The sequence below is a fragment of the Morone saxatilis genome, unplaced genomic scaffold (genome assembly GCF_004916995.1).
Source record: "Morone saxatilis isolate NCDOM2014 unplaced genomic scaffold, NCSU_SB_2.0 Contig17, whole genome shotgun sequence".
NCBI lineage: Eukaryota > Metazoa > Chordata > Actinopteri > Moronidae > Morone > Morone saxatilis.
In genome coordinates, this window is record NW_023339729.1 from 11994723 (window position 1) to 12021300 (window position 26578).

At 44.6% G+C, this 26578-nt stretch overlaps 2 protein-coding genes across 2 annotated transcripts; both read right to left on the reverse strand.

The window, feature by feature from the left end:
- Positions 1-6: 6 nt before the first annotated feature.
- On the reverse strand, positions 7-4851 carry LOC118326601 (GRB10-interacting GYF protein 2-like). Its single transcript, XM_035659627.1, has 2 exons — positions 3263-4851; positions 7-1133 (listed from the first exon to the last, which is right to left on the reverse strand). Exons 1-2 carry the CDS (start codon positions 4812-4814, stop codon positions 19-21), a joined length of 2667 nt encoding a protein of 888 aa, XP_035515520.1. The 5' UTR covers positions 4815-4851; the 3' UTR covers positions 7-18.
- A 23-nt stretch (positions 4852-4874) lies between these two features.
- Positions 4875-20053, reverse strand: LOC118326602 (mucin-5AC-like). Its single transcript, XM_035659628.1, has 5 exons — positions 19987-20053; positions 12791-13467; positions 12553-12646; positions 6255-6433; positions 4875-5930 (listed from the first exon to the last, which is right to left on the reverse strand). The coding sequence occupies exons 2-5, from the start codon at positions 13362-13364 to the stop codon at positions 4897-4899; spliced, it is 1881 nt and encodes a 626-aa protein (XP_035515521.1). The 5' UTR covers positions 13365-13467; positions 19987-20053; the 3' UTR covers positions 4875-4896.
- Between the last annotated feature and the right edge of the window lie 6525 nt (positions 20054-26578).

Here is a 26578-nt window from a genome sequence, read left to right on the forward strand (position 1 = left end):
ACACACACACACACACCTTCAGTGATGCGTCTCCAGCTCTACCACTGTCCACTCTCCCTGTGGGGAGCTCCCAGTGGCCTCTGGGGAGAAACTGCTTACAGAGGTGACTGTGGCAGAGGGAGGGGTGAGGGGAGGCAGGAGGCTGGGCCACAGGCTGCTCTCCAGGGGGCTCAGTGTGCCTCCTGCACCTCCTGGCAGCAGCAGAAGGGAGGAGCAGCCATCTCTGTTGAGCAGCAGGGTCTGATTGATCAGCTGCTGGACAATGTCCACTTTCTTCCCCCAGTCCAGGTCCAGGGGTGGAGGTCGCTCTGGAGACTCAGGAGGGCAAGGGGAGGAGCTGTCTCCATCCTGGGAGGGGTTGCTCGGTGTCTGAGGGGAGTCTGGGAGAGGAGGAAGGGTCTCTGTGGATGGCGACGAATCTCCATGTTTGTCTTCATCTGATGTCCCCCTTTCACAGTCCTCGTCTATTTCTTCATTTGACGTCTCTTGTCCAGGCTCCTCTGTAGTAGTGTGCTGCTTTATTACCCCTTTATCTTCAGCCTCGTCTTCATCACTGTTCTCCAGAGCTTCATAGATGGTGCAGAGGCCAGAGGAAGGCGACAGCAGGACCGTCTGACCTTTATTAGACTGTTGCAGCTCTTGTTGCCACTGCATGATTTGCTGTCTTTGCTTCAGCTCCTCCTGCTGCTGCTGCAGTTGCAGTTCAAGGTCTCTCCTCTGCTGGAGCTCCTCCTCTTTCCTCAATTTTTCCTCCTCTTTCTTCTTTGTCATCTCTGCCTGCTCTCGCATATTCCTCTCCACCTCCTCTTTATTCCTCTTTATTTCTTCTTCAGCCTCATCTTTCTTCTTCCTCTGCTCCTCTTCCTCCCTCCTCTTCCGCTCCTGCTCCGCCTCCTCCAGCGGTCGGCTCTGTTGCTCCCTGCGCTGCTGCAGCTCCAGCAGCTGTCTCTGGTGTTGCTCTAACCTGCGGAGCTGAGGGCTCAGCGCCTGCTGCCCGAGGTTCCTGGGTGGGAGGTCGGCACAGGTGAGCTTCGCCGGGTTGACCGTGGCGCTGTGAGGTTTGACGATGTCACAGTAGGTTCTGGGATATGCTGCGTGATCGCGGCGGTGAGGGTGCGGTAGTGCAGTGAAGCCTGTGTGTGAGAGGAAGCGGGAAGGAAGATTACAGTAGCGTGGTGTTATAAAACAGGTCACAGGCAGCAGGACAGTGACAGCAGTGCGGTGTGAGTACAAGCAAAAGGGTGTAGAGGAAAGGGGCGGCCTTCAGAGGCTCATACTTGAAGGAATAGTAAAAGCATTGTGAAGCCAAGCCCAAAAGTCTGCCAGTAGCCTAACTGACCAGCAATTATTTGTAGTTTTGTACTTTGAACAAGTGACAGTGGGACATTGTTTGAAAGCAGTGCAGCAGTGACAGATACAGCCTGCTAAGTATTCAGAGGGGTGGAGACACAGCATTTGTGTAAAAAAAAACAAAACAGTGACACACCAGAATAGTGACCCAAAGTAAGGTGACTGGGGGTGGTGGCTGGGGCAAGGGTAGGGAAATTTGTGCAGAGAGCAAATGTGCATATTTAACGTGGGGTTTTTTTTTTTCTCTACATGTTATTTTTTTTCTTTTTTTAAATGACACCCAGAAAAGAAAGTTTTTTTTTGTGCAAAAAAAGCAGCCAACTTCCTGTATATGCAATCACTATCAACTATGGTGATAAACAACCACAGAAAAAAAACATATTGCGAGCTTAGACAGTCATCACCCGTGAATGAAGTTTAAAGTTAGTCAACCAATGACACATGCAAAAGCTCTCCATGCATTTATAGACATCCAGCATCACAAGAAGACTGAAACAATAGCTTGGCTTTAGAAGGCTAGACATTATTCCAACCTAAGTACATCAAGTCCTAGAGCCAAGCTATCTGGCTGACCCTGAACACACCAATCCAAAAGTAAAGTAATGAAAGTCAAGTCATTGTGCAACAGTGACATGCATAAGCATAAGTTAACATTAATACAGGGCTATAAAACAGTGCAGCAAGAATGCTTAAAAAAGCCAGTAGAAAAGAGCTAAAACAGAAACACACCCACAGTGGACTGGAGGGAAATAAAGTAGCAGCAGAATGAGCCGGGCTGGGTTCTTCAGGTTGAACGATGAGATGTCCGACTTCTCTGCTGCTTCAGATGGCAAAGGTTGATCCATGGATGAGAAGGTCCGGTGGCGTGGATGATCAACTCATGGCAGATTTGTTCCAGTTATGTGGTTTCTCAGACCAGTGAAGTCTTTGAGGTCGGGCACAAGCTCCAGTTTATCGTGTCCAGTTTTCAAAGTAAAGGCCAAGTGAGTGTCTGTGTGAGTGTATGGCAAGATTAAAGCAATGATAAGCTGTAGGCTACATGGTTGACTGAGTGGAAGTGTCTGCAGTATAATGAGCCACTGGTAAAAAATAAAAAAGCTTTTGACACCTTGAAATTAATGTGTTAGATTTGTCTCACGCACAAATCCATAGATAAGTATGCCTAACACTCCACTCCCAAGAGCCCATTTCAATAAAACTATACAGTGAGAGAGTACAGCATGGTAAAAATCTAATCTTTATTTAAAGTTTTAAGGTTCATTACTCCAAAAGATGAATAAACACAAGAAAAAAAGCTGGATTACAATTTAAAGTGCAAGAACAGATGAGGAGTGATTGTGGATAAGAAAGATTGCCTGTATCATAAGGTAGGACAGCGAAAATCAAACAGGAATATACAATCAAAACTAATGGTCAGTAAAAAGTATTGGGATAAATACACATGAAAACATGTTAAACAGTTCATTCCACATTTCTTTTGTTATGCTTTATTTTCTTGTTTTCCCTCTTTAAGAGCTGTAAACAGACAAGTCAAATCCATGCCAGTTCAGGGTACCCACATAATTCTGTGTTAAATAAAACAGAAACCAAAACCCAGACACACTCACACTTATTAGCAGTAAATAGTAGTAGCTATTGCACATACAGGAATTTAAGCCATATATTCATCATGGAAACGTTATATCAGAGGGAGGTGCCACTGCTGTCCTCTTTTTCTTTTCTTTTTTTCTAGTGCTCTCTGTTGTTGTTTTTTTTAAGTTTAACTTTGGTTACGTCCACCCCCAGAGATTTCAGGACAAACACTGACGACAAGAACTACAACAGTGAGATATTGTGGTGAGGCTGGAACAGGGCCAGAGGGAGTTAGGGGACATTACTTGGGCTGTTAAGGAGATGATGAACTATACATTACCTGTAAAAGAGTTCTCAGTCTTTTCACAGATAGCAGAATAGTACGGAGGCTGGATGTCATCGGGGTTTTCCTCTGGTTGCTGCAAAGTGCTAGGAGTTGATGAAGGATCCAGGGCTTCCTCTGGCCCCGGCACTTCCCCCCTGCCGTACTCAGCGGACTCCGCTTCCTGCTTCCCACACTCAATGTACTGCTGCTCTGCGAGGTACGGCTGGGTGTGAGGCTGTGGGATCAGACCGAGCTCCTTGGCCTCCTCGGGTAGCTCCTCCAGAGAGAAGATGCCAGGGCTCCTGATGCAGCTCTCCCCTGTGGACTGGGCGTTGGAGTTTGAGGCTGTGGTCATGGTGTCAAAGCCGTAAGATGCCAGCGATGTAGCAGAAGGTGGGGTAGTGTCTTCACCTGCACAACCCTCCATCTCGGCCTCCTCTCCCTCTTCTACAGTGGACAGGCAGCGCTGAGCTGGAGGCTGGCTGTCAAAGGTTATGTGGCTGACCAACGGACTCTCCAAGGAATCATCCAGCTGAGCTTCTCCCTCTGTGTCGCTGGCCTCGTCTTCTGTTCCGGAGCATGAAGAGGGGTTTGAAGTGGGGGCAGTTGCAGGGCCTCCCAAGACTTCATCAGCAGGCAGGGTCTCCGCCTCAGCTTCCTCTTCTCCCTCCCCGTCTCCTCTCTCCAAGTGGATGCCCAGGTCCTGGTCGTCCAGATCAGCCTGTGGGGAAAGCGCAGACGCCTGCGCATCTTGAGGCTGGAACTTTCCTTCTCTATTGTAGTCCCCGAGTTCCTCCGGTGTGCTGGTCTCGCTGCTTAGGGTGCTTGACAGAGACATTCCTGGGGCAGAGAGGGGAGCTGGGGCCAGGGTCTGCATTGGAGCTGGGCTGGACTGGTTCATGTACATTTGGGCCTCTTGATTTTGTGGCTCATCTTTGTTAGAGAAATGATGGGGGACTTCTTGGTTTTCAAGAGCAAAAAGACCAGAGCCTAGTTCTAGCCAGGCTTGGGCTGGGGTCTGAGTTGGGGTCTCTGAATCTGCCTGCCAGGGCTCTGCCACAGGGCTTGCAGCAGCCGCTCCTGCCCCCTGTTCAGGCTGGGAGACGTGCTCAAGAACCTGCTGTGGCTGAAGAGGTTCCTCCCAGGGATCCGCAAAGGGGTTTGGCTGGTCCCACTGAGCCGCAGGGGCAGAGGGCAGCATAGGGGGAGGTGGTGGCTGGCCCACTCTGTTCAGGTTGTCCAGCCTTTCATCCTCAGCAAAATCATCCTCATCTGCATTCCCATAGCTTTCCAGTCCACTCTCTGTAACCCCCTCACTCGCCATCTCAACATCTTCATCCTCCTCATCGTCATCCACATCATTGTCATGCCTGGGTCTCTGCGGTTCATCTGCCCGCTCTGAGCCCACATCCATGTCACACACCCGATCATCGTCATCGTCGTCATCTTCATCCTCATCGAAGTCATTAACGGGTATCTCAGGAACCTTCTCAAAGTCAGGTGAACCTGCTGAGGCTCCTTCCATATCAATGGCTCCTTTGAGACTGCCGTCTCCTAGATCATCCATGCTCTCTGTGCCCTCCAGGACACCAGGGGCGCTCAATTCAGATGCACCCTGCTGGCTGCCGCTTACATCCTCAGAGTCCAGCTCAGGGAAGCAAGGCGCCACCGGCCCTCCAAGCAGACCCTCCCACTGGTCCCGCCGATCCAGGACGAGACTCCTCCGTGGGCTGTGTGGTTCCACTCATTTCAGACACAGAAACCAGCTGGCTTCCCTCCCTCTCCTCTTCGTCCTCCTCGTCATTTAGATTGGTTGGAGGAACCATCTGAGGAATAGCATTTGCTGAGGCCGGGAGGGCTTCAGATGTGGAGGGGGTTTGGTCAGTCAACAGGTAAACAGGCTCCTCAGAGAGGTGAGGAGGCGAGGCCACTGTTGGTAATGTAGGCTCAGCTGGGGCAGGGGTCTGCTCCTGCGCTGTTAAGGAGGGAGTGCTGCTTTCTAACTGCTCCTGGGATGAAGAGGTCTGTGGTAAGGCTGTCCTGACAGGGCTTTGTGGAGGAGAGGAAGCGGCTGCATGGCTTTGAGCAGTCATTTGAGGTACCACCTCCGGAGTGGTATCCTGGGCCAAGACTGGGGGAGGGAACTGCTCTGGTGCAGATGCAGCAAGGGATGATCCTTGCGGTAAGGACACTGTAGCTTCCGTTTGTCTTTCTGCGAGCACAGTCGCTGCTGCTACCGCTGCTACCGCTGCACCAGCAGCCCCAGCAGCACTCTGTGCTCTTGAAGCAGGTGTGGTAGTATTTGTAACCCCCGTCTTCTTTGCTGCAGTGAAAGGTGAGACAGCCTGAGTGGGTTTGGTGCCACGTTTTGCCAGAGATGTGGCGCTGTTTGCAGGTTTGTTGGCTGGAGAGGCAGGTGGGGTTCGACCAAGGGGCGGTTTGTTAAGGGCAGGGAACCGAACAGCAGCTACAGGTTTCTTTGTAGGAGTAGATTTCGCAAGTGGTTGAGTTTTTGCCTGTGACACTTTGGGGTCTGCTGCCTTTGTTGTTGTGGACCATTTGGAGGCAGAGCTGAGCTTTACGGTGGCTGTGGGTTTAGAGGGTTCCGGTTTTCTGGAAGCAGTGGATGTTGTAGTTGTTGTAGGTTTCTTAGCGACTGCAGCAGAAGCTGGTCGACTGACATCTGGTAAAAAGAGAAAAACATCCATTAATTCACCCAATACGATTAGCAATAAAAAATAAAAATTGTGATAAACTTATGTTGGCAGAGCATTTTTATTTTAGACTGTCAATTCAAAATAATTCTATCACGTTTAATATTGATTTGCGTTTCCAATGAACACATCCACAGCTAAAATCAGGAATGAACTGTTCATAAACAAATGTTTTCACACATATAACAGATGAAGTCAACCACTTTAGACCGAGAGTTTGAACTCGTAAACCAAAGTTGTCAGCTATGCTCCAGAAGAGAATCTCCTCGTCAGGACAAGGTGCAACTTCTAACCTTTCTTAGCAGCAGCAGTTTTGGGAGGCTGTGCTGCTGTGGTCCTGCCAGTAGAGGATGCTGTGGTAACTCTAGAAGCAGCAGGTTTGGCAGTTGCAGTGATGGAGGGCTTGGTTGTAGCTGTGGTGGGCCTGGATGTGGTGGCTGCAGGTCGAGATGCTGAGGGAACTGTAGCAGGTCTGGAGGCAGTAAAACAAAGACATGTTCAGGTGACACACAAAAGCCTAAGAATAAAAAAATTAAAACAAAAACAAGCTGTAGTAGCTTAATATTTGTGGTCGGCTCACTTTGTTGGCAAAAATCCAAACACGATATCTGACACCCCCCCCTCTACATGCAAAAATGAATTACCTGTTCTAATGTAAACCACAGAAGCAATTTCAATAATGGAAACCCATTAACACAGCGACATCCATCTATTACCACAGTGTAATGCCTCCTTCATTCTCCAATCAATTCAAAGAGGCGGCAACTGCGTGTAATGAGAAGGAGGGTGGCAGAAGAAAAAAAAAAAAAAATCTATAGATGGGGAATGGAAAGCTTGAACAGAATAAGAATGACAAAAAAACAACTGATATTGCACACGTAGAGGAGATGGGAACTGAGGCAATGAACAGTAACAGTGAAATAATATGGTTTAAAAGAGGAAGAAAGGGAGAGGGGGAGATAATATACAGGAAGTGGAGGAGGGAAGAAAACATCAGCTTAAAATCAATCCTGTATTAAGCTCCTGGTCTACTTCTCAGTCTGAGTTCTTATGTGATACTTCACTAATCCACTCAATCACTCTAACTGCAACAAGCCAAAACTCCTATCTGTATGAGAGAGGAGGCTCTTCCATTAGGATACCCTCCTAGACGAACAACGGATCCAGCATGTGCTCTGCCCTAAGCATAGGCACACTGCACTACAACCTACTACAGCTACAGTAAACTTCACATTACATTGCTTCACTTAGCATATTTGAACCCACCTTCATGTAAAAAAATAAAATAAAATCATGTGGCCACATTCTCCCTTTTGCTTTACTTAAAAGAGAATAAACACAGAGAGTGGAAATATGCAAGTAAAGCACCAGAGCAACTCTGTCTGCACTATCCCTACAAGATTAATTTGTGATAGTAAGTTATGCATTTCATGGTCTCACTGACAGACACATGAAGGCCCAATAGGCAAGCCTTTTTCTAAAAACAGTCCTCTGAGCAGTTCAACTAAAACAGGCAAATATTAAGTATATCCATGTGCCAACACCCTGTTATAAGATTACATTTGACAATCAGTCAAAGTGACTTGTATTGAAGTGACTGAAATGTACAGTGATATTTGTGCATCAGACTTAAAAGTACAGGGATATGAGGAGCAGTAACCTACATATAAATCTGAATGTTGCTTGTGCTGTGCTATACTTGGCTCTGAAATCTCCACACAAAACATTTGCCTGTGCTGCAATACACTTCTGTATTGGCTAACCTACAAAACAAAAAGTCCGTCGGCTAAATGAACGACTCGTCAGTCGCAGACAGTACCAGCAATCTTTTCAACAAAAACAATGCAAAACCTCAGCAATGGAAATCATTTTTTAAAATCCTTTTCTAATAAAACAAATAAAGTTTCACAACAACAAAAGTAATAAAATAAAAATAATCAAATGTAATTGTCTAAAAGAACTGTGATCCAACAACCAATTACAACCACCTCCATTATGTATTCTTTTGAACTTAGTGTGTCTTTGTTGCTAGATGATGTGGACATGCATCGACTTTGATGGCTTCCAGCATAGTAGCATGCCTGCACACAGATGCCGCTCCCACATTACAATAACCATTACAATGACCATTTGTTTCCCCAAGATCAGACAGCAACTGCACAGACATGAACTCGTAGGGAAGATTGTACTGGGATGCTATCAGACAGATGATTTGGGTTACAATGTGAATTGCAGCCCAAAAACTGGAAAGTGTGTCAGACACTGAGATGAAATCTGCCCCGAGTCAATGTTGGGTAATGAACAACAGAAGAATAAACAGATACACAGGACAGGAACTTTTAAAACAGAAAAACAATAATGGAATGGGGGCAGAGGTAGGAAAAGGATGCATTAATTGAGGCTGTTTTCATATCTAATCCTGCATGCAAGCAAAATGTGAATTGACAGGTCCTCTCAATTATAGCAGGACTTAAGGCAGACAAAATGTAATGAATGACTTTCTCTGAGGGAAAAATGATGAGTCTGAGGGATGAAATTAGACAGAGAGACAGAAATAAAAAGAGTTAAGAAGAGAGAATAAAAGGGGCAAGGGGAGGTCAGAGACACAATACAAACCGCACCCTACATTGTTTTATGAGTCATAACTCCTAATGGTATGATCCAGAGGGACGGCACAGAGAGGAACAGATAGACCCAACTAATGCCTGTACTCCACACGCTGTCTGTGGGTGGTGGCTGGTGGTTCTGTTGTTGGTGTATTAGTATGGATTAGATTTCCTGCCAACAGAGGGTTGAAATCAATACAAATCACAGTCCAGAGGGAGGATGAGAGGCACTCCACAGCCATCTGAAAGGATTTGAATGACCAAACGTGAGGTCTTAAGGGCAAAGGTCGGAATAGGGACTGACACACTTTATGGCACTTTATCTACAGTCAATATTCACAGATGTTTATGACAGATGCAAAAAAAACACACCCATGGTATTAACATACTGAGCACCTGAAACATCTGTTTGGCCAAAAATCAAAGAGTAAACATGAGCCAGGGGGGTTTTTGGAGCCACACCCACTCCATCCATTCATCCAAGACTCCCTCTTCCCTTCTAAAAAAAACACAACTGGGAGGCTAGACTCCCTTGGCATACTCGCTGCTCTGGATTAAATTATTCTGTTTTAATCAATCCAAAGAAAAAGGAGAGGGCTTGACCCAGAGGTACACTTTATCCCTGTTACAGCAAGTTCATCCTACAAATAAAATGTATTCCAAGTACACATTCTTCTGCCCTCGTGCTTTTCCCCCTCACCACTTCAAGGGCCCCCCTCCAAGACAACAAATGGAAATGGAGCACCCTAACAATACCTTGTTTGGCTTGTAGGCTGTCCAAAACCAGCTGCTTTACTGCTTCTCGAGAGGAGCACACATTCCTAGGGTTTGTGTGGGCCTACCGTTATCTCCTTGACAATAGAGTGGAGGCCTGAATCAGGTCAGCAGAGAGTTTAGATGAAATGTTGTAGCCTAGCAATAGCATGACAGACAGTGTTGGCTCTTCGGTCCTAGGCACCCACTGTCACTGTGATAGATGCCATGGGCCTTTTCTGTTAGGAAAGTAATCCTGCCCCCTGCCAAGACTGTCAGGGAGAAATTACAGTTTTATCTCCAATGGCACAACACAGAAGAGACATGGACAGAAACAGACAAAAAAGATTAAAGTGAGAATAAAGTGTGTTGCAATGGTTTTGCTGTAATTTTGATTCAGTTTTTGAATAGAGAGAATGAGAGAGAAAGTACCATCCACCAGCAATTCTGTCCCAACGGTGACCCTTTTGAATATTAATCATCTTACAGATTGTTCAGCACCATGAAGGCATAAGCACCGTCTCTCTCATGTTACACAACTACTCTGTGAATGTTACGGTCTCTGTAATGCAGCTAAATGATGAATGAGTTAGAAATATGGGAACAACTAGATGGAAGATGGTCTGTAAGGAGGGCTTTAGGAGATCCTGGCCAAATGCCCAGCACTGTACATGCACAGACGGCAAAAAAAAAAAAAAAGGGACGAGGGGGAAGAGAAGAGATTGAATGAGGGGGGTGGGGCGGACAAAGACTGATTGCTCAGTCAGAGCAAGGACACCATAACCCATCATTGGAGGACAGCAAAGCAAAGCAGGTGCCAGATTTTAAAACATCTGGTTTATACTTTAGTTATGAAGGCTTCTCACTGACCACTGAGACAGAGACATCCTCCTGTCATTCACATGGACTGTGGGTCTACTCACGCATGTGTTTCTTAGTTACATATTTTAACTAAGAAACACAGAAATAACATGCAGCTGAATCAGTCCTACCACATTACTGTACACAACAATAATGTTCAGATCAGATCCAGCCTTTGCAAACATATCCTAACAAATCTTATTCCCACCTTCTTTAAGTACAAATCCTGTTTACGAGACCTCATCGCTGAACGTGTATGTATATATGTATGCGTTTTCATTCTTCCCTCTGGGCCAATCAACATTAATATTTCATGAGAGGAGCTGGTCTTTCTATTGGCCATTGGCAGTGTGTGCTTCTACACTTTCAGTGGCATGTTGCATACAGTGTGTGGGCTATACAGAGTCCTTATTGTCTGTGCTGTTTAAGGTCTACATGAAAGATTTACCTGCAGATACTTTACTTAAAAAAGAAAAGAAAAAGGGTTGCCGTGTTTGTGTGTGTGACAGTGTGGACAACAATGACTTCTGTTGTCTTAGTAATACGAAAAACAATATGGCAGGGCTGGAATTACAAGAAAGTGACTGCAAAATTACAGGGAAGAGACTACTCAGCCATTGTGTTGCAGCTAAATAATATCACAGGGTAGTTTGCCAAAAGCTTCAACACCACTAAATTCTGTTGGATGTGTTGCTATAGATTGCTAGTGCTATCATTCCCAGTGCCATGAATAATGCAAGTCACCGCTTGAGCTGAAAGAAGGTCTCTTGGTGCTAATGTGTGACTCTGCCAGAGAGCCTGCACGAACACCAACACTGACTGAAAAGCACACCACTACCGCTACACAAAGGATTCGACATGCCACTGACTTTGCCATCACACGCAGGTGGCACGAAACGCAACACGCATCATCTGTCACAAGGGCAGAGACCTGCTGCGGTTCTCCTGTTGTTCTCTCTGTGTCTCAAGCCTGAGAGACGAGTGTCTGATGTCACGTCCCAGGGAACAAGTCACTCATAAGGATGATGTGCTACTGTAATCAGACACTAACACTTGAAATGTTGGATATGATTAATTCAGAGGACGAGCTTCTCCACGTACAGTCAAAAATCAACAAATTCTCTTTCTCTGGTTCAGGCCTTTCCTTTGTTCAGCTTTGCTGCACATTTTGTCAAACCTGTTGTTCACAAATATATTCTGCCAACTTGGATTCAAGAAACCTGGGATAGAAAATTGTTCAGTAAAATGTTTAAATGCCTGACTTTTTGTAGATTTAATAAATAGATTAACAAAAGGAAACAATGTAAATATCTGTTCTTTTCAGTCCTAGCATTGTCTTCTGTAAAATATGACGATTCTATCAATGATAGAAAGAGTTGAGGTATAAAAATAGGCATTGCTTACTTTATTTTTTTATTTTTCTTATAGCAAAGAAAGAATGCAATAACCCTGTGCTGCTTCTTAACACAGAATGACGCAGCACATTATTTCTTTATTTAATAAGAGATCATTAAGAGGGAAGACAAGTGGAAAGAGGATCTAATCAGGCCTCTAAGACCAGAACACTACATCCTGTGGAAAGATGTTGGATTGGTGTATGGATATGACTCTAAACTTTAGATCACTTCATTTATACAAATGCCTATCACATTAATCAACTTCAAATTCAGCAAGTTTGTCCTTATTGCTATGGCTGCCAACTGATAATTATGTTTGTCACCAGATTATAAAAAGCTAGTATATCTTGAATTTCTTTCAGATGAAAGGGTAGTAAATGACAGGTCAAGCTATGAAATTTTACATCCAAAATGATCATTGAAAGCAGCTCTTTCAGCAAGTTTAGTCATCTAGTGCGCTCTCTATCCAAACCACCAGCTCAGTATGAGAGGGATTATGATCTGAGTCAATAGCTCTCTGCCCCGGGGGGTGGGGCTGGTTTCTGCCAGGGGGTCCGTTTGGGACAAAGCGGTAGTTCTTCAGTATCGCTGCCTCTGTTAAGGCCCCTCTGTCTCAGGTTATTTCTGCTAACATGACTCACACTCTTCAAGTGAAATCTGACTCAATAACGATCCAAAGACCACAATGGCCATCGTTCTCCACTGCTCTCTTTCAGAGCATCAAGATAAACAAAGTCACTCTCTCATCTAGTTTTTAAGGGGGATTACAAAGTTCAGATCCCAGAGCGGGAGAGCATGTGTGTGAATGACAGACGATGCAAAACTGAGAAAAAGAGTGTTTTTGTCAGTAAGATAAAAGGGGGGTTCCCAACCAGAACTTCAAAAGTCTGTGTTTGAGTGCTCTATGGACACAGTATCATTGACTGTTTATATTATTTAATCACCTGCTTTCTGTTTGTGATAGGCAAGCATACCTGGTGGTCTTTGAAACGGCAGCAGCACCAGCTTTTGCTGTGGTCGAAGTGCTGGGTTTTGGGGCAGTGGATGCTGTTGGTCTGCTGGTAGTAGCTTAAAAAGAATTAAAGAACATGAAAATTAGACAAGTACAGGTTGTCAATGACAGCAGAGGAATGAAACCATGCGTGTCACTCATTTTCATGTTGTGAAATGATTTAAATTCAATTCAGTCTTACTTATCTCATTCAGACTTACCTGTAGTTTTGGGTCTAGCTACATTAACAGTCTCAGCCCCTGGTCTTTTCTTAGCAGTGCCATTCACTGTTGTTGGTTTGGTACCATTTGTTACTGTGGCAGTAACAGAGGTAGTCCTGGCCGCTCCAATAGGCTTCTTGTCAGGCACTCTAGTTTGGTTCTTAACCGTGGAAGAAACTGCTGCTACACCCATTGGTCTTTTAGGTACGGCCCCCGCTGCTGATTTTGTTGTTGCCGTTTTCTTGACTGCAGCTGCAGAAGCATTGTTGGAGGATTTAACGTCATTCAGCGTGCGGTGAGAGCCAGTACCTGGCCGTGAGTTGGATCCAGAGGCTCCTCCAGACGCAGCTGTAGGCTGTGTTTTAGTTGCAATAGCTTTTGGTTTGGTTTTGGGGTCTGCTGCTACTGGCTTGCTGTTGGCCTTTGGAGCAGCTCTGGGTGCTGCATCCTTTGCAGCTTCCTCTGGTTGCGACGGGGCCTGCTCCAATGTGTCCTCCTGCGATGAGGAGGGCTCTGCTACTGCTGCAGCTTCAGTGGGCTCCGTGGTTTCCATGGTAACCCCATCCGGTTTCATTCCCTTCTCCTCAGACGTGGACGCCGGCGTTACTGCTGTTGCTTACAAGGTTCAGGGGCTCACACTCGTCTTGAACGGCCAGTTCCTCTCACACTTTAATGTCCTGCAGAGGCACAATAAAACAAGGGTCACGAGCATGTCCATCATTTTTACTGCACACCTCCTCTTAATGCAACATGCTGTACTACTCAAAGTCATGAAAAACATGTCCCTGTCAGCCAAAGGAAACGCCATTTATGGTAAGGGGCCTACAAGGAATTTGGGGGAGTCTGAAAAAGAGGAAGTGAGCAGTGGGAGATGCCAACAAATCTTTTCTCAAAACCGTTTACTCTCCTCCACAGACTGCCCATCTAACTGAACTACAATGATAATATAACGCCTGCAGCACCAAAATAAAGTTAGGAATCCGTAATAAAATACCACAATAAAAGGAACCATGGATTGGTTTAACTGCACAGTTTATGGGGCAGAAATATAAAAAACTGATGACTTGTGACTGTGCCCCAAATGGTTCCAGCATCTAGAAACTGAAAAGGAAAAGGCTGTGGTTTGGAGTGCTGAAAGCCAAGAGAGGCTTCACAATCTCTTGACATGACACACAGGCCACAGAGGAGGAGGAGGAGGAGAGGGAGGAGAGGGAGGAGGTGGAAAATAGGCTCCAAATGGCCCATTTGTTGGCCATTGTCTTTCTCGCTGTTAAACAGATACAGATGGTAATCATCATTCTATATTCACTTAAGAGGTTTCTGTGCTGGGAGATTCCTTAATTGAGAGTACTAGTGGAAAACTTCTTATACTTTATATTAATTCAGAGAAGCAGAAGAAGGGGAAGATGTGGAGGATGTATGTGAATAGAGTCCAATATAAGTCTTAACTCATTAACCTCAGTCAAGTCTCTTGCTCTGGATGGACAGAGCTCTTCCCGGATCTGTTGTGGTTTTATTCAAACCCCCCAATCACCCCTTCAGACCACAAAGCTTCTCCCCACCCCCCTCCCAATTACTCCTCTCCTTTTTCTACAGCCACTTGTTCTTCTGTACTCCTTGGTAACACCCTCCCCCCCTTCCACTGCTAATAGATCTGCTTCCAGTAAATTGCCACACATATGGTCAAGCCAGTAGAAGCTCTGTATGGAGGAAACGGGCTGTGCAGGAGATGGATTGAAGAGGAAATGAAGAAAAGGCTGAGATGGCTAAAGAGCAAGAACTGTATGAGAATATGAGAAAGTAATGGAACAAAACAAAAGGGAGAGTAAAAGATTAAAAAAAGGAACACAAGGAATGGTACACAAAGATAAGTTGACAGGTTAGGTTTAGAACAAGGTAAGAAAGGCAGGAGTAATAATAAGAATGAAAAAAAACAATCCAGCATTTCAGAAAAGAGCAAACCGCACTTTCTGTGCAAACAAAAAGAAGATTTACTCTATTATATTTCCACAGTGGGGACTTTTCAAGGGCACTTCATCAGTGCCATGGTGGTGAACTGGCACCTCCCACCTAAAAAAAAAAAAAAAACCTAATAAAAAAAGTGTATCAGTGATTTATGATATGAAAACCATTAAAGCCAGATAACTAAAACCATGTAGGAAAAAAGTTCCAGTGAGCAAAAGTTTCCACAGACACGAGACTACCGAGGCTTTATACAGCCTTACAGCGCAGAATAATAACCAAGTACTACAAGCTTTCGCCTTTAGGGTGGATAATCATCTCTGTTCGTCTCCAACTGACACATTTCCAACAGAATTAAGTCTTTCGGAGAAGCAGCACTCGTTCTTGTCCAAAGGTCAGGAAACATTTGTTTCCTTGCCAGTTACACATTAACATCTGAGGTAACACGATACTGCATTCACTTTTTGTGGCAGAATCAAAAAACGTTGTGAAGTCTCTAAGTCTTAGCTCTTTGGCAGCAATGCACTGTAGGTTAGCTGAGCAACAACAATGCTTCATCAATCAAAAGGACAAATGCATAAATAAATGAACCACTTGCTGTCAATAGGGAATAACTTGTTTTTCCAGTTTTAGGCTGATTAACCATTGACTACACCAAACACAAGACTCATACCACACTAACACCCACACCTGTATATACAGCGACTGAAACCCCCCTAGTCTCCTCTATACAATGATTAAGTCCTACCCTTTGGTTCAGCCGTGGAAAGGTTACAGGCTGGACCCAGTGGATGCCTTACAAAGGTTCTCTCTCTCCTGCTGCGTTCTCTAGTCATTCTTGTTCTCCTCTGGTCTCTGTGGTTACAGATCTCACACAGAAAGGAAGGTCGTGTATCCGAGCGTAAGCTGCCTACCAATACAATGTTTGGATTGTCCCTTCTTTTTGGAAAACCTCTCACCTTAAGTAAGGCTCCATTAGCGTTGTGTGTAGAGCCTTTGGGACAGTGATATGCAAATAAAATCAATCATTAGCCAGGTGGCTTCTCACAGTTTCATCTAGAGTTTAATAATGGGTTGGCATGTTTGCATTAGAAAGTATTAATTACATCAGGTCAAAGTAGCTCTTTGACAAAAGGCGGTGGCACTCCTCAGACAGGAAGGAGCTGCTCCAAAGAGAAGAGCAGTGAGACAGGGAGCTGGACTGGCACTGTGACCTGCATGCCCTGCCGTAGTTGTGCCAGTCCAGCTCCTAATGCCAGGAGCTTAACAGACAGAGTAAATCACATTCCTCATGTGATGACCCCCTTCTGGCCAAGTAAAGGCATCATCTGTAACCAGCTGACACTCTGTGACGCAGCACAGAGAGGAAGCGAATGGATCATTAAAATCCCATCCACACACGCACGGCACAGATAAGTGATGTTTTACTAAATTACAGCGCTGGTGCTCGTTTTCATATCCATTAGAATACACTGTACACAGTTTGGGCATTCTTCAAGTGGGTAAGTCAATAGCGCCACGTTTTGTGTTCAGAAAGATGACTGCACAACGATACATACACAACAGCAGAATTACTGAAATGGTCTGCCAGGTCAAGATGAACAGCCTCATGCATTTTTATGAGGTACAAGAAAACCTCTATTGTCTGCCATTCCACATTTGCATAACAAATCCTACTTCACTGAAGATCTAAAACCACATTCAGGACGCGGCACGCCTTCTAAATATCACAACTAGCTCAATACCTTTGGTGACCATTTCAATGTGTAGCAAGTATTGTGATGATCACGACAGAGGCTGCAGCAATACAGGTTCAGCCCAAATGGGAGAACTGGTGTGTGTATGAATGCAACCGTCACTTTGTAAGATTGTGAGAGGGAGTCTGTCTAGACAGAGAAAGAACTCAGTGGCCTCAGTGGTATTTATCCACTTCTCCTAATAAAGAAATATGGCCTTGTGTGTCATTAAATCGTATTGGTGACCTCTGAGAGACAGGGGATGACAGATGTAATTAAACTGCCCCAAGACAGTCTCTCACTCTGCATGTGCAGACATCAGAAGTGGTGCCTGACGAAATGGGTCACTTTTAATACTGTGTCAAATACAAGCAGAGAGGGATTTAGCTGTGTTGAGAGCATGGCAGGGGTTTGAATGCATTGTGCAGACTGCTGGAGGAGGTGGTGGAGGGGGGCTGTTGATACTGATGCTGGGGCTTATTGTCCTCTGTACATTTACCCCAGACTGCTGTCAGCAATTATAAAATGGCACATGAGGAGTGAAACTGATTCACTGTGCGTCTGATCTGAGTAAATGCAAACATTTACACAAGGTGCATTTTTCCCTCCTGTCTGTATTAAAGCAGAAAAATGATCAACTATTGTTCTAATTGATCAATTCTTTTAGTCATTATTTAAGCAAGATAAGAAATAATCTGTTCATCCAGCTTCTCAAATGTGATGGATGTGCAGCTTTTCTTTGTCTTGTCTTAATTATATAGTTCACTGAATATCTTTGGGTTTAGACTGTTGGTCAGACAAAACATATTAGGAGACATTACGTAAGGCTCTGAGATATGGTGACGGTGACTTTTTTTACAATTAACAATTGTGACATTAATAAACCAAATGATTGATGGGTTTATTCTATTTAACTGATTAACTTCATCTCAGATTGCAGGCCTAGTTAGCATATTAAACTAGAGACTTCAGTAGCCTGATGTTGAGTTTCTACTTTAACATTCATGTCAATGCTGCATCTGCTCCAAGATGATTCATGGTAGAAAGTGAATGCCTAAAGCAGCAGAGCACATCCGACCCATCAACATTCCTGCTCCGCTGACTTCCTCAACACTCCTCCGGACTACACAGTGACAGCTGGCTGTGTGTGTGTGTTCTGTGTCTGTGTGTGTGTGTCTGGTGTGTTGTTGTGTGTCTGTGTGTGTGAGAGACCGAACAGGGAGTGAAAGGGTCACAGAGTGTCCAATGAATATGTGTGTGTTGTGTGTACATGCATCTGATAGAGCTGTGTGTAAGTGAGCCAAGAAGTGTGTAGGATGAAAGTGTGTATGAATGTAATTTGCACAAATTTACACGCACGCAGACAAAAAAGAAGAAAAAAGGGAGAGTTCTTCTGTAGTCTAAGTGAAAGCTGGAATTTAGCAGTCCACCACTTCCTGCATTCCTTCAATTCCACAGGCACAGTTGATTCATCTCTATAGTCTTACTAGAGCCGCACCTTTTGATATTTAAGCACCAACTAAAGTTGGCCTGGTGAACTTGACCCTGGTTTCAGGTCCGGGAGTTTTCAGCAGACAGTGTAAGTAGAGTGGAGTAAGACAATGTTTACAAATGAGATATGAAGCCTGTGCTTCGGTTTGTTCATTAACTTTCCTCTGTGAGTCCGAGGGACCGGTGTGTACACAGGAAGAAACACACACTACTGCGAGACAAGTATGAAAAAGCCAAGAGGAAGAGGGTGGTCAGTGTATGCAGTGGAATGACGAGCAAAACAAGAGGTTTAATCGTGTTTGGGAAAGGAAGGGGGTTTTCCTAACACTGAGCTCAAGCTTCGTCCTAAAAAAGGAACAGACCAAATGCAGGAAAACTGCCCACTTTCACTCTAATCCCTACTACTACAGCCACTACAAAACCTGCATGAAGCTGAAAACAATCCTAAAAAGTAGGTAGGTGAATTGACTGGAAGAAATGGGCGGCTGTGTTCAGATGGTCTCCATCTGACCATACAAGGCAGTAGTGCCGTTTCTGCTGCATCACCTAGTGAGCGTTAAGTTCACACACATACAGAGTGACAGAGGGAGAGAGAAAGAGAAAGAGGAGAAATTCTATCTGCTGCTGGAACACACACACAAATATGTCTCAAAGCATGCTGACAGCAGAGGAGGAGTGCATAGGAGCCAAGGGTTTGTGAAAATACAGCTCTACGGAGCACTTTGCTAAATAGTTGCCTCCATCTCTGCAGCTCTCTCACTCTGTGAAATACCCTCCTCATGATGTACCGTGTTTGTTTATGCGTCAAACAAGACAAAGAAAAGGGTCATTCAATGTTCCTATCCTCCTCCTCTGTTGAATAAGTGACTTTGTGCACCAGCTTAGATCAGTATCACAAAACTAACTGGTGACTGCTCCAGAAGCTCCAGTTAGCAGCATTCATACAGCTTTTAAAGAGTCAAATTCAAACTTGTTTCAAGCATTTTCAAGGTATCTAAACCCAACAACTGAAGACTCTTCTTGTCTTGATCGTCACATTATGTTACAGCTTACATCATTTCTTCATACCAACAGCAATCAATGTATACTGTCACTTTATTTGACCAGCTTTTAATATTCATTTTAAATATGCGAGAGCATTAGATAATCACGATCAATCTGAGTAAGGGATCATAATGTTACATAACAAAAAGGTTAAATGAAGCCTTTTCCAGACTCTTTCTACGAACCCTGAGTAAGGATTAATGAAATCATGCTTGTGCTGCACAGTGTGTACACACTCCTGCAGGTTAAAAGCAGCCTAGAGGAGGATTGCATTTAAAAGCAGTAAACACTAAAACAAGACAGTTCTTTGTGCTCTATACTCATCACATTCAGGGGGCATCTCAATAGGAATGAGAAAACTCTTGGCATTATGAAAATAAAAACATCCACTGAAACACACAACTATGACCTGTTTTCACTTGATGTTGTAGATCATTTGTCTTTGCTTTGATGGAACAGTAATAATGTGTTTAGGCTGCATTATGCCAAAGAAAAGGAAGCATCAAACATAAATTATCAGTTTCCGACTTCTGTTGTCAACATCCTGTATAGTGGATGACGCATTATTGGCAGTCAAGCCACAGCACTGCTTAACACTTCCCCCCTCATCTAATGAACCACCTCATGGAGGGGAAGGGTTAAGACTCCACAGGGCTGCTTTTTAAAAACATTTGTCAAATATTAAAATAAATGTTATATTAGAAATATCAATATTGTATTATACAATAAAACAATCTGAGCAGCTGTGGCCACAAACAATAATATTGTAATATTGATAGATTACCATCCTATAGCTTCGTAGAATAGTAGGATTATAATTTTCTCTACATTTTTAATGCCTCAGGTCTTTACCACCACTGAAGCTGTTCGTTGGCACCTTCACCAGCCAGTCTCTGTTGATGTCTGTGGATGGAGCTCTTATATAAAAGTGTGTGTGTGTGTGTGAAAGGCAGGTCTACTTACAGAGGCTCCTCGCCCCTTGCACAAAACTATCAGGAAGATGAATGGCACTCCATGCACCTCGTTATCTGTAGACAAAGAACGTTATTAACCCTCAATGATTTTCCCACCTGACTGGCTTCTCTTCATCTGTCCAAATAACAACACCGTGCAGCTGTTGACAAGCCCTACGTCATCGTGTTTCAACACTGCATTCATGTTGACAAATGCTTGTCCTGAATAAACTGACTTTTCTACAAATAGCTTTCTAACATACCTCTGTCATTAACCCCTACATTATTGGGAAGTAATTTACAAAAGTTAAACCTAGGACAAATATGATCTGATCAAGCTACTAGCCCAACATCAGGAATTATTTTATTTTATATCAAATTAAATGAATGATACAGCCATATGCCCAGAAACCATCAGCAAACAGGCATGTGTATCACTAACTAACACTGATTATCTTCAGTTTGAAAAAAAAAAGTCCATGTCTGCCAGATCCCTTCGATGATGTGCGTTTTGATTTACGGAGAGGAAATAAATGTTTACTAGAGCTCCAGAATTAATTGCAATATAATCAAAATCTCAGTATAATTTAGTGCAATACCTAAATTGCAAGAAGCTGCAATTTGTTGATAAATGTAAAATGTGTGCATTATAATGATATGCTGTAGTGCTGCAGAGATTGCCTGCACTAAAAGTCTTGTTCTCCACTTTAAGAAAACATGTTAGTTTGGTACAGACCCAAACAACACACAACTTTAATACTTTTTTTTTTTTTTTTACGCGATTGCAAAAATTTCAACTAATCGTGAATCATATTGCAGCCGTAGTGTCTGTCAAAAATAATCCCAATATGATTGTTTTACCATATTGTGCAGCCCTAGTATTTACCCCATTAATACATTTAAACATGTTTTACTAAACATGCAGCTTTTGTTGAGAAGATTGTTGAGATGAGTCACTTTCATGACGGAGGGGATTGGTCTTGACGTTAAGCATGCGAGCTTGTTCTAATCAATTCCATACGGGACACTAACATGTGTTAAGTGACTGTAAGCTACTTAATAAGGCTATTAGAAGCAGGTGGTTAAATGTGGCTGCAAGTTAAGTGGACTAAGCCCGTTAGCCTTCTGGAGGGAGTGGGGCAGGACAGGATTGGAACTAGCGGCTACTTGTGCAGCAAAGTGTCTCGAAGATACTGCAGGAAATGGGTTCCAATCTGTTCTAAACACCTGGCAGGATTTTCAAAAAAATGAAATTAAAAAACACGAGCAGGGCCTGCTGCCAGCGGGACGGGGGGTGAGTCCGGTCGAGTGGGATCATCAACCGGGAAGGGAAGCACTGAGTGTGTATTCGTGTGCATGTAATCAGATCTGGGTAACAACAACCACCATGATCATCTTACTTGTTTGCATGCAACTGAGTATAACATTAGGGGTCCTATGAGGCGGCCGGGGGCAGACAAGTCCCATTTGTCCGTGCACTGGTGCGAACCGTAAGCCCCCACAGACATGATGCCGAGGGGAGGGGGGGGGGGGTTTCAGTAGATTAACTACTGCAACGGGACGGAGGAGCAGCTGGCAGGGGGAACTTCACCCACAAGTACCCAGGGATCCTGAATAGGCTGCAGGGTGAAAGAGGGACTGGAGGACTCTCTCATACAGTACACCTTTAATATCATATGGATGTACTGGACTCACATTCAACCAGTTCTTTAAGGACTGCTGCTCTGTCACAGGCTCCTCCTTACTGTCCTCTGATATCTGCTGCTGTTGTCCATTACATACTGTAAATACATTACATACATTACATACTGTAAATACAAACTGAATTCAGCAGATTCAGCTCACGCTTGCTTTTGCTCACTTGCTCTCACTTTGAGGTCAGCGAAGGCAGTTTCATTTATACCAACAATGCTATGGCTCATAGTTTTGTTCACAAACGTTAATTAATGTCAAACCTGTTTAACATCACTTATAAGAGGAGAAATGAGTAGAAAGGCTGCAGAAGGATTGCCAGACATGGAGGGAGTTGAAGAATGAAGCCATGGCTATATAACAGATTTAGACCAGGCATACTGCAGTATAAAACTGATCCCAGTGTCCTGCCAGGGACCTTTGTCCCAGGTCATCTCCCTCTTTTTCCATATTTCCTGTTGCTTTCCACTGACAAATAGCTAATGAAAGTGGAAGGAGGGGGCTGGAGAAGACGGTGCCTGCATGAGAAAAATACAAACACTACCTCTTATTCACATCATTTCATTATTTTTAGTAATTGGAGTTGAACATAAAGAGACAGATTAAGCACTTCCATCAAGGATGGTTGGCTGTAGAGAAGACAGATGACATCAGTGTTGTCATTTTAAAGCCAGCCATTGACTGCTCTCCTGACCACGAGCCAACCGGCTATACGCAGGCAGAGAGTCAATACAGTGCTGAGAGGCCGAGGCCCAGATCAGTTACCAGGCTTCTGACTGGGCAGGGTGAGCTGAGGCCAGATGGACAGTGATCCCACACCTCCCCTGCCTGCCTCGCTGACAACCGTCCAAACCCACAGCCACGCCCCTGAACGCTGTGAAACATACACACAAACCAATTACACAGCACGCAGGACTGACTTTCTCATGCTCATCAGGAGAAGCAGAGCAAAGGATGATAGCAGGATATGCCCAACCTGCGCAACACAAACACACACACACCCTTACAGCAGCTGTGCACTTTGATTCACCTCAGACAGCCTTGGATCAATAACTAAATAGAATAAATACACAGCGTTACCTCAGCAGAGAGGCTGCTACACATGGGAAAGAGGGACACGTGAAGACAGCATCAGAAACATCAGAAACATCCAACAGAAAGTCTAATAGAGTTTAGCTACATACACAGAAATAATGCAAATATAACAGTGTACATAAGGTCTACCACTGTCAACACGCTCGGCACCCAGTCTGTCTTTGGGGTGGGCTACCAGAGTGAACTAACAAACACACTATGAAAGTGCTGAATGACTCTTTCAATAATTGCAGTGCACTGAGCCCAGCTTCACAGTCCCAGCCAGACTGAGTGCCTGAAAAAATGCAGCGCCAGCGTCCACCACTTTATCCTAATGGGCAGGAGAGTGCCAGCCTCCAAACCACAGAGATGAGAGTTACTGCACCAGTGTCTCACATCCCACAGCTCAACAGCCGAGAGCAACACGGGAGATACACAACTAACTTTAAGGGTGGATGATCAAATATAGTTTAACCCCGTTTGTCATCCTAAACAGATGCAGGAAAGCAGGCGGGGATTCATTTCTATGGGTGTGGGACTGAGACTGACACTGGTTGCAGGCTGTAAAAGCAGCTGACTTCCAACAAGATGCAAATGCCCTGCCCTGTACAGGGCTCGTTCTTTCCAGTCAGCTGTCCACATTTTTGAACGAGTTCTTATACAAGGGACAGGCTAAAAAGTGCCGACGTCCTTGTTGAGCAAATGAAAGCCTTTGAAGATAAGAATTCAGCACTATATCTGCTAGATAGAGATTCACAAAACCAAACTACAGCTGAAACAATTGAAAGAAATGAGTTTAGCTTTAAAATCTGCACCGTACTGACCATAAATTAGAGTTGTTCTGATTCCGATACCAGTATCGGAAATTGCTGGAACTGATACTGCGGAAAATGCTGGTACGGAGTATCGAGCCCTGAGGTACATGGAGTCCAGCAACCTGTGCGCCATACACGTCATTTAGGGTATGAAAGTTAGTACCAAATTTTCTGGCTGTCAAGCTCGGTTAAGCTCTGGTACAGTTGTCTTCGCCCGCTTCTTAACAAACGGTCGGCGGCCTGTGCCCTGCAACCCTGCACGCTGGCTGTTTTCCGAGGGACGGAGGAGGAAATGATCACGGTGACACTATGTGCCCGAACACAAACAGACACACGCACGTGTGTCAGAGCCGTTGAACGCGAGGCTTGGAGCTAAGCTAGTACGACTTATTCCGACAGTGTACAGGCGGGTGGTGGGACAATATGATCACACTGGACTAATTCTCCCACCCTTAAACGATATCCACATTAATTCGGATGTGCAAAAGATACAAGTCTCCAAGGGGTGGCACCAGTGTTTTAAGAACGAATTTTCTAAAACAAAAAGGGAAAAAGAAGGACGAGCCGCAGCAGCAAACTCTGGAAGCTTTTTTATACTGTTTTATTTAAAAATAAATTTAAAAATAAATGGCTTGAATTTATTATAAATTAGAAATAATATAGCTACTGGTATCAGATCGGTGCTCGGTATCGGCCGATACCCACAGCACAAGTATCGGTATCGGAACATCTCTAGCATAAATACCAAAAGACTGATGCCTGTTGATGCGGCAGACAATCTGTGGGGTCGTGGGGGAGAAAGATTTGAACCCTCGACATCCACAACCATCAGAACCTCTCACAGCTGTTGCACTGATGCACATGAGCCAACGCTAAGCTGAATAAACAGCACACATCAGCCCTAAGACGCATTAATCCAACAGTATATCACAGCATTTAACAGGGTGAAGCTGACACTACAGACAGGACAGGACCTGTTTTTGTTCACATGCCTGTCATCTCAGACGGAAATCAACTTTTTGTCTGGCCAAGGTCGCTGAAATCTGACACAGATCAGCTTGGAAAAAGGAAGCCTTTGAGTAAAGGAGCAGAAAGTATTCAGGGAATCGAAAGTATTTCAGTGAAGATACAGAACGGGTATTTTACTCCCTCAGTCACACAGCAGGTCTGATTAGTTTCCCAGTGTGTGGCATCCATTTTGAACAGTCACACGAGCGCTAATGTTACAACCATCCGCATTTCTTCAAGACCACCATGCCTAAAATATACAACAACTGCAGCCACACCATTACGAGCCACAGACCTGCCCAGGTCATAAAAGCAGGCATTTTGAAGTACGTACCGAAGCTGAAAGAGACAACATACAATGAACTTGAAGCAACGCTGCACCAACAGATTTTGTGATTTAGTAAACACAATGTCATCGCGGTTAAACATGAAATATATTCAACTTCAAGAAGATGTGTGACATGGAATTTGTTTCGTACTATACGTATGACCACTTTCTTTGAATACAGCTCGCAGATTCCTCCACCTTAACCAATCCCTGGAGCCTTCCCAAGGTTACTGGATGCACTGAAACAAGATAACTATTTTAAGCTCCTCTTCCGGTTTGCTTTGGCCTACAGGAAGAGGAAAGGGAAACAGAGGTGTGGACAGTGGATGTGGCTGCGCAGTGTCACAACACAGACTTTAAGACTATCGACCAGTGCATGCTGGATTGTGGGATACAGAGGGGCACAAACAATACACACAGGTGAGTCCTTCAAATTCAATTCAGGCTAAACCAGGCTGCGTCTGTGCCCTTTAAATGGGACACAGCATCAGTGGCCCTGCAATAAGCTCTTGGAGCTCAGCCAAAAGTACAGGAAAGGTGTGAGGGAGAGAACAACCATGCAAGTGTGTCATTCACCCGGTTTCACACCCAGGTGACAATAAACTCCCCAGAAACAGCTCACCCTCTCTGGCAGCTGTAAGCGTCTACCGGTTTGAAGCCAAGGAGAGCGTCACTGCTCCCACGCCCGAACCCTGCCCACCACACCCACACGGCCAAAACAAACGGATTATGTAATGGAGACTGAGCCAGAACAGCATCCCTCTATCACCGAGATCTGCAGACGATGCCGTCCGATAGTCTGAGCTCGCTGCACTCCTCCTTTTCCTCATGTCGATGTGCCAAGTCAAGAATGAGATCACTCCATGTGCATGGGTGCAAATATGAAAGCAGAGACGATGGTTGGTTATCTCTAGGGCGAGGAACAACTGAGAAGGCACTGAAGGACGTGGGTGTGGAGGTAAATAATTCAAGGTGCAAAGCTAGCTTCTTCATTATCCAACAAAATATCAGTGATGTGTGACATGCTGCAGAAATCTCACATGATAGGAGACATCTACAACACATCCTCATGAGCCCACATAAACTGAATCAGCAGGAGTTCACGCAAACACACATCCAGACACTTGTCCATTTTATTCCCCCTCCACCAGTGTCTTAATATTATCACACTGTGCCTCGTGTTGTTCGGGCCCCTGTCAATGGACCCTAGGTGGTCCCAGGACCTCACTTTTGGAGCCATTGTTTTGGGGAGTTTGTGGGTTTTTTCAAGCCTCAAGTGGAGCTTTAATAATAGCATTTGTCTCTGGGAACAAACAGGCTGAATTCTCCCAGGTTTAGCGAAAGGCCCAGTGTAGCCTCTCAGAACAATAGCGGTGTACGCCGGGGCAGCATGCCGAGAGAAACACATGAAGCCCGTCAATAAACTGAACCTGATACAACCGGACACCGTGCCAGCGGAGTCTCGTAACTGTACACCCAAATACACGGCGTTTGTGAGAGTAAAAAACAATCCACACACACAACGTTAGAAACCACCGCCCCACCGTTTCGTACCATGCTAGCGTTCACACTTCATCATCACATCCAGCCACAAACTGGCCACATTACACAGACGGCTGCAAAACACAATCATGTTGGCTGATTTTAAAAACACCAACAACAAATAAATAAATAATAAAATAAAA

Bases quoted from the DNA above. Each gene is read 5' to 3' on its own strand.
- LOC118326602 (XM_035659628.1), bottom strand. From the start codon at position 13,364: ATGAAACCGGATGGGGTTACCATGGAAACCACGGAGCCCACTGAAGCT. The intron at 12,647-12,790 runs GTAAGTCTGAAT...ATTCTTTTTAAG, and splicing joins AGCTAGACCCAAAACTACAG to CTACTACCAGCAGACCAACA. The intron at 6,434-12,552 runs GTATGCTTGCCT...TACTGCCTCCAG, and splicing joins GCCGTTTCAAAGACCACCAG to ACCTGCTACAGTTCCCTCAG.
- LOC118326601 (XM_035659627.1), bottom strand. From the start codon at position 4,814: ATGGATGATCTAGGAGACGGCAGTCTCAAAGGAGCCATTGATATGGAA. The intron at 1,134-3,262 runs GTAATGTATAGT...TCTCACACACAG, and splicing joins GACTGAGAACTCTTTTACAG to GCTTCACTGCACTACCGCAC.